Source organism: Falco biarmicus, chromosome 14, assembly GCF_023638135.1.
Source record: "Falco biarmicus isolate bFalBia1 chromosome 14, bFalBia1.pri, whole genome shotgun sequence".
NCBI lineage: Eukaryota > Metazoa > Chordata > Aves > Falconiformes > Falconidae > Falco > Falco biarmicus.
The window spans coordinates 637564-652102 of NC_079301.1; the positions used below are offsets into that span (position 1 = coordinate 637564).

Genomic DNA, 14539 nt, shown 5'->3' on the forward strand with positions numbered 1-14539 from the left:
TGGAGGATGCTGCCAAATTTCCCTTGGCTGTACTTAGTTTATTTATCTTCTATGGCTTGTAAAAATGCTTTTAAAAGACTGGATATGAGTCTCTGTTTTCCCGACTGGCTCCACTTCTCCATCGGCAAACAAATGATTACATTTTTCCCTTTGTCTCCACAGGGGCTGAAATTAATGGGCTTGTTTTAACCCCCCTCCAACGAGTGCGATTCCCTGAGCAGCTTGCCTGGGGACGGCGCCTACCAGAAGTTGCTTTAGGACTGTTACAGGACCAGTAAGGGGAGCTCAAGCCTTGTTTGTGATCGGTCCTACACTGCCTGCCAGGCAGGGCTCCTGCAGCCGCGGCGGACCGGCGCCGCGCTGCACACAAGATGCGCTGAGCTGCCGGTTTCTCGCTGGGGCGAGCGGGGGCTGCTGCGGGCGCGGGGACCAAGTCTCCCACGGGGAAGGCAGCGGGCGCCTGGCCCGGCGGGGGCGGGGGGGGCTACGGCCGGGCAGGGGCGCGCGGGCTGCTGCGCACCGAGCCGGCCGGGGCACAGTGGCCAGCAGTGCTGAATCCCGGCAGGGCCGCGGGGAGCGCGGCGGGGCTGCACGGCCCCGCTCCCCTGGCCCCGGCCCCGGCCTCTCGGGGAAGGGGGGCAGCCGCAGCCGCGCTCCCGCTCCGCCCGGCCGGGCGCTCGCTCAGAGACCGCGGTGCGGGGCGCTGTGCCTCGTCCCGTCTCGTCCCGTCCCGCTCCGCCCGCCGTGAGCTGCCGGGCCCAGGAACCGCGGCGAAAGGCGGCGGCGCTACGGGCCCACTGTCCCGGGGCCGCCCCGCGGGGCTGGGAGGGGGAGCCGGGCCGGGGGAAGGCGGGCGCAGGGCCCCCGGCCCCGCCGCAGGTCCCGGAGCGGGGCGGTCTCCCCGCCGCCCACCCCGGCGGAGCCGCCGCACCTGCGCGCCCGCCCCGCACCAACTTCTCCGCCTGTTGCGCGCCCCGCGCGTCCCCGCGGCGGGGATGGGGCAGCGCCGCCGCTAGCCGGGGGGCGGGGGGCGGCCGGGGGGGTGCCCGCGGGGCTCTCCGCCCGGCTCTCTACCCCTGCCTTGCCTCCCCTCGCCGCTTTCGCCGCCGGGCGCTCGGCGGGCATGGAGGTGCAGCTGGGGGTCGGCCGCGTTTATCCGCGGGCGGGAGGCAGGACCTTCCGCGGCGCTTTCCAGAGCTTCTTCCAGAGCGTCTGCGAGGCTTTCCAGGCGCCGCGGGAGGAGCCGGGCGGCAGCCTGCAGCCGCCGCCGAGCCCGCCCGGGGCAGCGCCGGGCTCGCCCGCCGCCCAGCCGCCCCGGGAGTCCCGCGGCGGCGCCGGCCCCGCCATGGGCTCGCCCTTCCCCTGCGCCGGCGAGCTGCGGGAGCTGCTGTGCGAGGCGGGCGCCCTGCCGCCGCCGCCCGAGGCCGAGCCGGCGCCCCGGGAGGACCCGCTGGGCGACAGCGCCAAGCAGCTCTGCCGGGCCGTGTCCGCCTCCATGGGGCTGGCGCTGGAGGCGCCGGAGGCGCTGGAGCCGCTGCACCGCGAGGACTGCATGTTCGCGCTGCCCGCCGCGCCCCGCGCACGCCCGCCCGCCGGGGAGCCGCCGGAGCCGCCGCCCGCCCCGGCCGCCTTCGCGGGCGCCGAGGCCGCCCTGGCTGCCGCCGCGCCGGGGCTCTACCGGGGCTCGCCGGGCGCCGCGGCGCGCCCGCCCGCCGCCTTCAGCCTGGCGCCGCCGCCCACCCGTGTCAAGCTGGAGGGGCCGCCCGGGCCGGCGGCGGGCGGCGGCTGGGGCGCCCCGTTCTGCTACGGCACCGAGCTGGCCCCGCCGGGCCCCGCGCCCCCCTGGGCCGCCTTCTTCGCCGAGGAGGAGCTGCCGTACGGGCCCTGCGCCGAGCCGCCCGCCGGGCCCTTCGGTTGCAGGCGCGGGCCGCCCGCCGAGCCCGCCGAGCTCCCCGCCGACGCCTGGTACCCGGCGGGCCGGCCGCCCCTCGCCACCCCCGCCGCCTGCATCAAGAGTGAGCTGGAGCCCTGGGCCGAGGGCGGCTACGGCGACGGCCGGTGAGTACCCGCGTCCCGCCGGCGCCGGGACGCTGCGCCCCGCCCCATGCATCCCGCCGGCGACCCGCATCCGGCCGGTATTCTGCACCCTGTCTCCTGCCGGCATCCCTTGTGCCGCTTCCCACCGGCACCCCGTACCTCGCATCCTGCCGGCGTTCTGCACCCCGCATCCCGCCGGCACCTTGCGTGCTGCATCCCGCCAGCATCCCACGTCCCACCAACACCCCACATCCCATATCTCACATCCTGCCGGCATCCTGCATCCCACATCCCACTGGCACATCTGTGTCCTGCACCCCGCATCACACTGGCACCAGCACCCCATGCCCCTTCGGCTGCCTTGCTGCCTTCTGCTGCCCGGCACTTGCAGTGGCTCCAGACTGCCCCTGCCCTGGCTGCCCCGGCTTGATGTACTTCTTGGCTGTCGGAGTCTTCCCTTGTAGCAAAATGCTGTCAGTTTGGGCTTACTGGGCAAGATTGTTCCAGATACACTGTGCTAAACTCTGGGATTCTCTGCCATCCCCTTAAGGCTGATTGCATTTGTCTCATTGTGTTATGCCTCTGTATCCCCCTTCTCTCAGCTGCTGGCAGTATGCAGGAATCGGGATGCTGCACTCATTGAAGCATGGACCAATCTTGAGACAGTTAAAATTCTCCTTGCACCTTGCTCTGCTGTGAGCTAGATGAATGGAGAATAAGCTGTGCAGACCAAGCTGAAACAGCTGAGCGTATGGACAGAGAAATACTGCACGTGCTTTGAAGCTCTGTTTTAAGTACAGATACAAAATGTGTTTTACAGTAGCAATAAGAGTATTTAGGAATACAGTAGAGGAGGAAAGGTTTGTTTGAGAAGAAGGATTTGATGCAAAAGTAATTTTTTCCTGGTGGATTAATCTCAGAAAAGGAGATTAACTGTCTGCGTAAAATAGGTATACACCATCTAAAGCAGTGGGCACACTGCATCACCACCTTTCATCATGGCAAACCGTGTTGCTGCATGAGAGAATCGCTGCAGCTGAGAGAAATGGGAGTGGGAACGTGGCTGCAAAAGGATCGTTTTGCTGGCTCAGAGGTAGCCCCAGCTGCAGGTGGTTGGTATGGGCTCTGCTTGGGTTTGCATTGTTGGAGTTTTGCACCCACGTGCATGCCCTGTGGTTGTCTGTTTCAAAGATTAAAATGAACAATTTTAATCTTTGATTTTCCCTTTAAATTAGCACAGGGCAACTGCTCATGCTTTTGTGCTTGTTTTGTTGCTTTAAAGTGCTCACAGCTTTACTGGCGCAGTGTAGTAATCATCATCCACACAATAATTTACTCAGGCATTTTATGAAGAAGTTGAGGGCTTGGTAAAAACAAAAGGGATAAAAGTAAGGACAGGTCAAAATGAGTCCAGCTGTGAGTGTCGTACTGGTGGCAGTTGTGTGTACCCTATGTATTTTCCTCTGGAGTCTGGATAAATCCCTGCCAAAATCAGGGCAGAGTGAGCAGGGATGAATAGAGTTGGCGAGGTTCAACTGTCTGAATGCTGTTGATGGATGATGCATGTTCTTGATAGCGAAAGGCTCAAAAATGTGATGGTTTGTTCACCTGCGAAGCCTGTGCAGTACAACCATGCACAGACAGGGAGTATCGCGTTAAGGAAAACAGGTTTGGGCTTAGGTGGTGGTCGGTTGGCAACCATAGGGGCTGGACCTGGGCAGCAGGTAAATTTTGCCCAAGTCTTGCCTTAGTGATAAATGACGTCTCCCTTAATCCTGTGAGAAATACTGTCCCCTCTGCTTCCTTATGGCTCCGTTCAGTGTGCTGGATCTCTGTCTCCGCTTCCCCTGGCACTGCAGCTCTGAGGAGGCCTGGGCTCCTGCTGGCAGACTTGTGCAGGGATCAGTGGAGTTGGAGCTACTGCAGAGACCTTTTAAAATACCATTACCTTGTCCTTCGATCTCTGTTGCTCGTACAGCATTACATGGCTACTGCAAGGGCGTGATGAGCTGACAGTATTTACAACATTCTCTGTGTTTGGATGCAATTTTAAAATGCTGTAAGAAAAGTGGAAAGGTCTTTTGTGGTCTGGCTAAAGCCCTACATGTTATTCACTGCTGGGTTTGTATTTCATCCCAGCAAAGTCTCTATTAACTGGGGCTTTTGATTTTCTCCTGGATATGTAGCAGTGCCAGTGCAATGAGCAGTCTCCGCTGCAGCCAGAGCTGATGGCAGTGGATCGTGTACCAGCCTCCCAGGCAGCAGCGCTGGCAAGGAAAAAGGGTCATGAGAGCTGAACCGCTTCGTTGTAGAGTTCCCTCGCCGGAGGGTGGTCTGCTTTGGACCTGTGCCCCCCTGCAAGCTTGTAACGCTAGGTTTAATTTCCTGCCTTTTGTGGCATTGCATGGAAAGCTTTACCCTCTTAGCCTTGGAAAATGTAGCCTCTGCATTTTCTGAGAGTGTTGGGGCCGCTTCTGTGGATTCGCTGCAGCTTTACCAGCCTAAGGAGAGGTGCGTGTCAGGTCCCTGCGCTGCTGCAGTGCCAGCAGTGGCAGCTGCGGGTGCAGCCCAGTCATCTTTGAACAGTAAGGAGCATTCTAAGGTGTGTTGCTCCTTGTTCTTTGTCTTTTTGAATGGTCCTGCTTTGTGCTAGCGGGATCGCATCTCTTCCCTCCAGGGTGAAGCTCTCTTCAGAACCCCTGCCCTGCCCTGGTGCAGTCTGTGTCAGGTACAGGTGGGTGTCTCTTGAGTTACACACACATATTCCCTCCCCATTTATGACACTAAAACATGAACAGCTGCGTAATACTTGGGGTCTTTATATATTATATATATAAAGGTTTATATATATATATAACCCTTTATATAAATGACCATCGGTTTGGGTTTCGAACAGAAGATTTTAAAGCTTTGAGAGAGCAGGGCTGGACTGCTTGTGGGTTTGTTCGGGAAAAATTGAATGCTGGCTTCCACCTCGGTCTGGGATACAGCATGCACAGCTCAGAAAATGATGCTGTCAGCTGCCAGGGATTGCCTCAGGAGCCAACAGATGCGACAGGAGGAATTCAGGTGCCCCCCCGGGCAGGAGTGCTCCTGGTCGTTGTGTGGCATGGTGGGTGCTGTGCAGGTGCTGGGCTGGCTGCTGGCACCAGTGCTGAGCCATGACTGCTCCTGCCCCTTCGCCTGTGCGAAGGGGGGATTTGCTTGCGCTTAGAGGCACTCAAACACTACACAGGGAACTAAAGGCATTAACACCATTTGATTTAATTTAAAGCTTTTGGTGTGGTGTACCTGTTTGTGCCAGTAATGCTTATGTATAATTAGCGAATTAATCCAAGCTTTTTCTACTGTGGACTCATAGCTGTTTATCTTTGTGCTCTGCTTATTGCATAATTACTACCAGTGATCTCTGAGGTGACTAAATAACCTGTTTTAAGAGTGACACACAGCGTTGCTAGAATAAATCCAAGGTTATGGTGTCAAAATTACTTGTAAGACGAAAACACAGCAGTGGGTGAGTGGTGCAGGCCTATTTGGTTTAAGCTAAAGTGGAATCAAAGAAGCAGTGGAAACAAAGGTGATAAAGGGATTTAGGGCATAATTGGCTCAGAAAAATCTGTCCATGTAGTTTCAGATGTTTTTTAAGTGGCATTTGCTATTACGACTGTTACCTGTTTGGTATCCCTGTGTTTGCTGGTCACACCTGCCTGCAGATCCCTTTCTTCTGTTGGGTTGTAATCAGCTTGGGCGAGTGCCATGTGTTTATGCATCACCTGGCATAATGGCTATCTAATCTCTTTGTGGCCAGCTATGTAATTGTGATACCGCTTACAGATAATACCTTTAATAATTTCTACCTATTGAAGGAGGAGATAAGATTCCGATAAAAAGATCAAGGGCAGGTTATTACACTAACAGGTGAGACCAGGCAGGAGGCCATTCTCTGGGCTGCCAGTAGCCAGCTGCCCTGCAGTGCCCGGTGATGATATTGTGTAAATATTTCTTTTGAAGACGAGCTGTGCATGGAAGAATGCTGGTTCTGCAGGCTGTCCCTCTGGCCGGCCTCGTAATACGTACTCGTGGTCCGCAGCTGCTGGTGTGGATCCATGGATGGGAAACTTCGGGTGGCTGGGAAAATCATTGATGTGCTAAAGCTTTTTGATGGTTCCTGATAAAAGGGGAAGAACTGAAAGGTGATGAGGAAGAATATTTTTTTAATGCTTTCTAGTGTAAAAATTCTTTCTCATCACCTTTCAGTTCTTGTCCCTGCTGACAGGCATGACAAGGCTGTTTGAAACACAGCAGAAAGCACCAGTCCTGCCATGGTGCTGTGCCTGGTTCAGAGGAGTCGGGACTCCCCTAGGTGTGAGGTGGCACGCTACCCAGCCGTGGCGGGACGCTTGTCTGTTGCGGCCTGAGTTAAGGCTGTGAAACAAGTGACAGGCTGAGGCTGGATAGCTGGAGTAGCCGCGACGTTGAAGTTCTGCTCGAGCCTGAATCTTGCTAAATAGCAGGGGATGCAGCGAGCCCGTCATGACTGGGGAGAGAGCAGGGATGGGACAGCAGCCGTGGCTCCTTGCTCTTGCTCCTGAGAGCTGCTGCCTCAAGAGCTGTGACATGCAAGCCAAAGCTCATTTATTTTCTTCCATGCTCAGCTAGCTGACTGGTTTTCATTTCATTTTGAAGGTGCTGATTTATGTAGTCTTTCCCATGAGCTAGATTTCGTTTAAATCGATAAATGAGATTTCCCTTTTCCACAGCTGGTCACCTAGGGGCAGCCCATGGTGGCGGGAGGGCAGCAATCAGCCCTTTCGAAAGACGGGCTGTTTGCCTCGATGCTGGGTGCACCGTGAAATCCACCTTGGGAGCCTGGTCCCGGTGGCCTAACTCACAGAGGGATGGGCTGTTTTCTTTTGAAGATGCCCAGAACTGCCCAGAAAACTCTCCAGGCTGGAAGGATCATGGTCCTTGTGGTAACGCACTGGCTGAACCCATGGGCATTAACGAAGTGTTGGTACCCCCAGGCCTCACCCCAGTTTGGTGCTGGAATGGTGGTGGAAGCTCTGTTCGAGGGGCTGGCACAGCCCTTTCCTTTGCCATTAAATTGGGATTTATGTCTGTGGCAATGAGTGAAGGAGAAATAACCATTTCCAGTGTTCTTTATTTTCCAGCTTGCTCCTTCCATTCAGTTGCTTTTGGTTTGGGGCTTTCTTAGTATTTCCGTATCACATACCGAGTATCATAAAATGGTCTTGTCCTTTCCCCCTCCCTCCTCTGTCTGTCTCTCCCTCTATTCCCTCTCTTGCTGACTTCCCCCGGTCCCCAGCTCACCCTTCCCCTCGGGGAAGGGGAGATGCATCACCTCGTTAAGGGACAGGCTATGGAGGGCACGGGTGCGCAGTGAGCTTGTGTGGGACCTGCCCATCCGCTCTTAACAGCACAAAACATCTCCTTGCCTTTCCAGCCGTTCATTATAAAATGGTTGAAGGCAGACTTTGCCCCATCCTCTTCCATGCTTTCTCATCCTCTTCTCCCCGTATCTTGAATTTTTGAAGCTCTTAGACCCTCTGGAAACTGGTTGTAAAGTCTCACGCTTGATATCAACAGCAATTACTTTTCCCCCTGGTTCTCTTAAGTGCTGGTTGCAACAAAAGGAGAAGCTCTACGTGGCACTTGGCATAGAAAAGAGTGGCTGAGAATTCAGAAAATTTCTCTGCATAATGCATGAGAAGCTTTAAAGAGAACGGGTGGGTTTGAGTTCTGCAGGCGTTTTGTGTACTCTGCCCTGTGTTACTGAGGCCTTCAGGGCAGGAAGCTGTAAGGGGTTTGCTGTTCTGCTTGTACAGCTTTTATGGTTTTTTTCTGCTGTTCACAGTATTCACCGGTATTTATTTGTTATGCAGATGATAGCTGTGCTTTGCATTACTTCTTGCAGCCAGTCTGTAGTATAACCCGTTGGCTTTCTTGTTGTGAGACCTTCGTTCCAGCCATGGAGAGCTAGTTAAGAGCTGGTGGTGATTTGGTGCTTTTTCTGAGGACCAAAGGGCACTATATTTCAAAATACTGGTTGTGACTGAGAGATAACGCACGTTTTGTGCCCACGTAGGAACCTGGGACTTTGCATATGGCCACAACTGAAAGAAAAATGCGCCACTGCACAGCTGCACCTTTCCACGAATGTTCCGTTCTTGGGGGGCTGTGGGGACGGGCACCAGCCCCCGGGGCAGGATCAGCATCATGGGGATGGGCACCAGCCCCCGGGGCAGGATCAGCACAGTGGGGAGGGGCACCAGCCCCCGGGGCAGGGTGACCCCTTCCTTCGGGACACTCCTGCCCTGGGGCTGCTGCCCACACCCGGTGGGAGGACACTGGTGCTGCTGGTGGGTGCCAGGCAGTGCAGCCATGGCCACGCTCGGTGATGATCTGCCCCCGTGTTGCTGAAAGCAGCCGTGGGCATTGCAGCGTAGTGGGCTAGCGTGGGACAGGGGCCGTGCCATGCTGAGCAGCCTCTGGCACGTCTGTGGGTGCTCGTGTCGGGAGCGTGTGGCTGTGCCAGTGTGTCCCTGCGGCATGGAGCTGGCGATTCCTGGAAATCTCGTCTGGCACTGAGGAAGGTGTGGGACAGTTCCAGCAGGAATTACAGCAGAAACACTGTAGTGAGGCAGTGACTACAGAGTGCTGTGGGATGCCCGGGCTGCCGCTCTGGGGGATGCCCAGCTCCCCTTGCCGCTGCCCCAAGGACCCTCCAAGGCCGCGCTTGGCTCCAGGCAGCAGCTCCCTCTGTGCCCACCCAGCGTGGCAGTTTGAGTTGCATCTCTCGGGTGAAGGGGAGGTAAAGGCATGCGGTACTTCAGAAGCAGAATTCAGATGGGCAGTTCAAGGAAAAAGCATAGTGAAAACTGGAGCTGATCAGAAATCTGTGCATGATGAGGAGAAAAAAATGTGCTCCTGACCTGGGAGAAAAGCTGGAAATGTTGCAATTTATTGCAGAAAGAAATTCCAAAATTTCCTAAAGTGTAGGAAATGTTTTAGTCCTTTGGGAACATTTTGTTTTGGTATGACAAAAGCTGTTTTATTTCACAGAGTTAAAATTAATTTGTAATAGCATTAGTTCAGATCATTGGATTTTTCTGTCAGTCATATTAATTACATTTTTGTATTAGACTGAGCTTCTTCGTATTTTATAAATTGCTGATTTTAAAATGGCTCTTCTGATTTGCAGTTTCAGTATTGGCAATTGTTACTGCAATTGGTTTTCAGTCCTTGGTGTGCTCGCTGGTGGCTGTCCACTGGGCTGCTTCAGTAGGCTGTTTATTTGAAATGGATACTTTCCACTTGTGATTGTAGGCTAAATTAAAAAAAATAATTACAAAGTTAAATATTAAAGAAAAAAGAATTGTATTATCTTATCATCCCATGGAACATTTTAAATTTATCAAATGAGCTTGGGTCCCAAGCAGCCTCTGCAGTTCCTCAAAACCCTCCTTCGCTGTTACAGCTCACAGGAATCTTGACGTAATAGCCCAGCAAACCTTACACCTCCACATACACGTGACTTTTTAAAGGAGGATTTTATTGTTTGGTGTCTCATTGCAAGATGATCTATGTGGCTTAGGAGGTATCAGCTTTGCCCATTTTGCTCTATTCCCCACTGCATTTTCAGGGTGTTAGCAGTCTTGCATGCATTTGCAAGTGGAAAAAAAAAAAAAAAAAGTATGGCATCATGAGCCAGGAGGCAGTGCTAAGCAAGAAGCATCACATGAACCTAGCGGCCTGAAGGGCTTACAAGACATGGTCTTTTCCTCCTCTTTTTCAGTTTATTTCAATATTTGTTGCAATTTCAAGTGAATTGTCTTTTTTTGAAGAATGTTTTCTGCAAAGGGGACATCTGTGCTGGAAACCAACACAAAGCAAACACCGCAAAGTCATCTTGGACAGGCCAACTGACTTGTGTCATCTTGGAAGAGGCTGCTTCTTGATGCCACCTCAAATTGGTGACGTGACACAGAGGGCACGGGTACCTTCCTGTGTTATTATCATTAGGTAAGATGTGAGCATTTGCCAGAGCTGATCTCTTCTCACCGTGGGTGAACCCATTTCTACACCATTTCATAGGCATGCAGCAACAGCAAAGTTTTCTGTGTGGGTACCGGATCCTTTCCAGCTCTTTCTTTTCCTCAAGAGAGCCAGGAGACAGCGTGTACAAGAGGTAGATGTCCAGCCTCCCATTTTAGTGGAGCACTTATGCCCGGTGAACAATTAAGAGTCAGATAGTCGTCTCTTAGTACCCGGCCAGGGCCGGCGTGCTGTCCTGTCTGTACTGTCTTCCTCCTTTTTTCACGGTTGTTGGATTACAAACCAAATGGCGGTATTGCAACTTCTTGTTGCTACCAGGGGTTAAGAGGTCTTCTCCTCCCGCACAGGCTGGCACAGATACCAGCAGGGAACACGTGGCGGATCCTTTCTGGCCGCTACAGATCTGTGTGAGAAGCATGCCCAGCAGCATGGACTTAGGAGGACCAGAAACTTGCTCAGGATCCCTCCCTACAGCCTAAGCTTCGTGGTCCAGTGGGTGATGGGTGCAGGACCACTGTCTGGATCTTGTTAGTGTTCTTTGAAGAAGTTGCGAGGACAGCAGTGGATGCATTACCTCCCAGTACGCTGGTAGGACGTGGTGTGTGCTGAGGGGTCACATTGCCAGGTGTTGGGAATGGGAATGCTGTCACCCCAGCACTGAGATCCGGCATTCACCTATGGGGCATCACTGCCCTGCTGCAGCTTGCCTCAGGTGGGAGCGCTACCAGATCTGTGTCCTGCATCCTTTCCCCCTCATCCTTGGCTGCCGAGGGCAGACCAGCTGCCTGAAGGGTTGGTCCTGCAGTCTGGGCTGGGCCAGGCACGCGGCTCAGTGGGTTTGGTTCCTGGATGCCGGATGCTGTGCTTGTGCTGTGCCATATATGGAGCACCGTGTTGCATGTGCACATGCTGTCACCGCTTACCTTCTGTAGCCAGGGGAGCTGTGACGGCTGCAGCCCCCCGCAGCGTGCTCCCAGGGCGAGGGAGCGGGATAGGGGGGGCTGGGGTGCAGCAGTGCAGGAGGTGCATCAGGTGTTGGCACGTGTGCGGGTCCTTGCAGAAGCTTGTTTTGCTCTGCATAAGACAAGAGGGAACGGCCCCAAGTTGCACCAGGGGAGGTTTAGATTGGACATTAGGAAAAATTTCATCACCCTAAGGGTTGTCAAGCACTGGAACAGGCTACCCAGGAAGGTGGTGGAGTCACCATCCCTGGAGGGATTTAAAGGACTTGTAGATGTGGCACTTAGGGGCATGCTTGGTAGTGGGCTTGGCAGTGCCGGGTTAACGGTTGGGTTTGATGGTCTTAAAGGTCTTTTCCAACCTAAACAATTCTGTGATTCTAAAAGCTTTAAATTAATTAGTATAAAGTGTAACTTAGGACTTGACGTTGAATATGAACAGTAGAAGGATGCAAAAAACTCTTACCTGATACAGAAAAGCACATTCATTTTCTTGTAGATGCCTTGTAGTTCAGATCTTTTGCAGAGGTGGGTCATATGACATAAAGCTGAATAAAGATGCTCATTTATTTTGGGGAATGAGAAGCATATCTTAGACTTTACATACACCCTTAGGGGTGAGGACAATACACTGCCAGTGGCCCCATCACTCGCAGGTCTGAGGTAGCGCCTAAGTCAGCAGGGTGGCTGGAGCTTCAGTGTGGCCGTGCAGAGGTCTCCGTTTCACAGGCTGCAGCTGCAGAGCGACGAGCCTCCTTTGGGAAGAGTTTGGGGACCCAAGGGCAGGAAATCAGGGCTGGCTGTTAACAGCATTTGCTTGAAAAAGCAAAAACCTATAAAAGAAGTTGTCTTGTGAACTTCAGGTTTGTGCTGTGCAGCAGAAAGCAGAAATGTTGCTTTGAGAAAAAAGAGGGGGTGGCAAAGGTCGTCGTGTCCCCGCAGGGCTGATGGTGCTGGTGGCGGTGTCCTGCTGACCGAGTGCTTTGCTGGCGAGCGGGACAGGGAGCCTGGCCTGTTGCTGCGCTCCTGTGCTGGTGCTGAAGGATCACTGTGATGTCCTGCGCTCTCGGTGGGAAGCCCCAGGGCTGAGGCTGGGGCTGTGGGAGGCATCCATCCTCTGCTTGCAGTGCGTGCAGGGGGAGTTGAGTCTGGACCTTGAGGGAGCTGCCAGCCGAGTGAGCTGGAGTCTGGCTGGGCAGGTGAGCTGTGCCCTTGGCTGGTGAAACCGTTTGTCCTTTGGGAGGGAGGTGTTTCAGGGCTTGGGATTTACAGGATACAGGGCAGTACTGAAGCAGGGAAAGGGAAGAAGAAATGTAGAGGTGTTGGTCATTTTCTGTCATTCAGTGATTCTGAGCACGATGCTGGTTGTGACAACAGGGTGGTGAGAAGCCAGCGCTGGCAGTGACGGTGGGAAGAAGCGAGAGAAACCTCAGCTCTGCTGTGTGTGGGGGCTGCTGGGCTGGGTGTGCCATGCTTTGGCACGGCTCAGCAGGCATTGCCAAAGCTTTGGGGCAGCAGCCTTCAGCTGGTCTGTGGTTCCCCGGGGACCTCTGGTCTGTTTTAGGGGTCAGTGGAGGGTATCTGTAGGTTTGGGTATGCTGTACGGGGGGACTTGGCTGCACTTCCGTGGATGAGCATTCCTGGTTTTTGAGGCGGAGTGACCTCATCCCACCCTGACCTGGTGCTCGAGGCTGAATGCCACGGAGGAGCCAGGCTCTGCTGGTTTTCCTGCGGTGGAGGAAAGCAGTTTGGTCACTTTGGGATTTTAACTCGGGTGGGCTGGTGGCCCTGGCATCGATAGTTGCTGCACACTGTGTGGACAGAACTGGCTTTATTTTTGAACAATAATAGTGGTATGGGTAAGCTCATTAAAATAAGAAGAAATTGACCCAGTTGTCATGGCAAAGACTTGTGATGGAGGTTCTTCATATTCTTCTCCATATTCCCTTTCTCTGTATCCACTGCTGTCTCTGTCTTGTCTACTGATCTGTGTTAATTATTCATGTCCAGCTACATCAATCCTTCTGCCAGCTCTCGGTGTGGGGCAAAGCACGGGAGGAGCTGCCACTGGCAGAGCCGTGCCCTGCATTGCCGGGGCGAGGTGCCTGCCGCAGGCAGTGCTGGCAGTTACTGCAACCTGTGCTTGGGTTTTATTTTGGTATAAAAATAATGTTTGGAACCCTGATTCTTCTCACGAGTATTTTAAAGTGAAGTTCAATGTATCCTCTAATGTAATAAAAATACTACCAGTAATAGTACTTTTTGCCTTTATGGCACTTTTCTTCTGAAGCGTTTACGAGCAGCAATTCAGTTAGCCTCCAGGCAACCATGCAAAATAGGTGTTATTCCTCCTTTGCAGAAAGGAGAGGGGGATGAGGTTTGTGGGAGCAAACCTTTGGCAGCAGGCCCTCGGAGCACCGGAATGGCCATGGGCCCTGGCAGCTGTTGGAGCTGGTTCCTGGGGGAACGGGTTGGGTTTTGTGCTGGGTTTTGGAAGAGTCCCATGGAAGCGTACTCATGCACTGGACTGTACCCCCTGTCAATAATCCCGTTTACTTCAGCAGACCCGAGTACTGTCCTCAGGGATGTCCGACCCCGTCCAGCTCAGGCTGCCAGCACAGTGTTTGCAGTGGAGGGGTTATGGGAGTGCAGCATCTCACCTGGGGGATGCGGGCAGGAGCCTCTGTGCTCCCCAGGTGCCTGCACGGGCAGTGGGCAGGAGGACATGGGACCGGCAGGGAGGGCAGGCTTGGCTCGGGCTGATCTCTGCCACTGCTTTTTTCCTGTTTAATGCAATCTGAGCAGAAGCCAGAAAGATCAAGGTCACCCGCGCTCCTCTGCGGCTTGAAACTCTGCAGCCCTGGGTCTGGGGAGGCCTTTTAAAGTAATGAGAACAAACGAAGTCAAATGCTGACACATCCTCAGAAGCAGTAGGAATGGTTTGTTGGGACATAGACCACAGATTAAGTGATTTTACTGTGGTAGAAGTCATCTGAAAAATCTAGCCCAGCTCTACAGATATTTATAGATGCTGCCCTTTCCCTGGGCAGTGGGCACCCATCCCACTGGGGCAGGAACTGGATGCTGCCTGGCTCCAGGCATCTCATATCTGCACAGGGTGGATTATGCCCCAAGCTCTCTGCGGGTCTCCTGGTGACTTTCCTGTGCAATCACAAAGTGGAATGGAGCACACCGTAATAAATAAGTAACAGTCCCCAGTGAAGAGCAGTGGATAAGCCTGTGTTTTTGCTGGAGGGGCTGGCTGCGACCCTCCATCGTGGTGCTCAGGGCGTTGGGCTGCTGAGGGGCTATGCGATGCCATGAACCACGCTGAGCTCCTCGAGATTGCAGGCAAGGTGGCTGCCACTTCCAAAACAGCTCTGGAAACAAAAACTGTGTCTTAAATAAGGCTTAGAAAGTCAGTGCAGAACCCCCAATACTGGAACACCAGTAGTGTTTGTACGGGG

The 14539-nt window shown here is 54.1% G+C and overlaps 1 protein-coding gene across 1 annotated transcript in view; it reads left to right on the forward strand.

Annotated features, from left to right (window-relative positions):
• The first annotated feature begins 524 nt into the window (after positions 1 to 524).
• The window catches only part of AR (androgen receptor), a 60408-nt gene continuing 46393 nt past the window's right edge, over positions 525 to 14539 (forward strand). Inside the window, exon 1 of the mRNA XM_056360202.1 lies at positions 525 to 2058. Coding sequence (XP_056216177.1) covers positions 1124 to 2058 — 935 coding nt within the window. The 5' untranslated portion in view covers positions 525 to 1123. The remainder of the gene's footprint in view (positions 2059 to 14539) is intronic.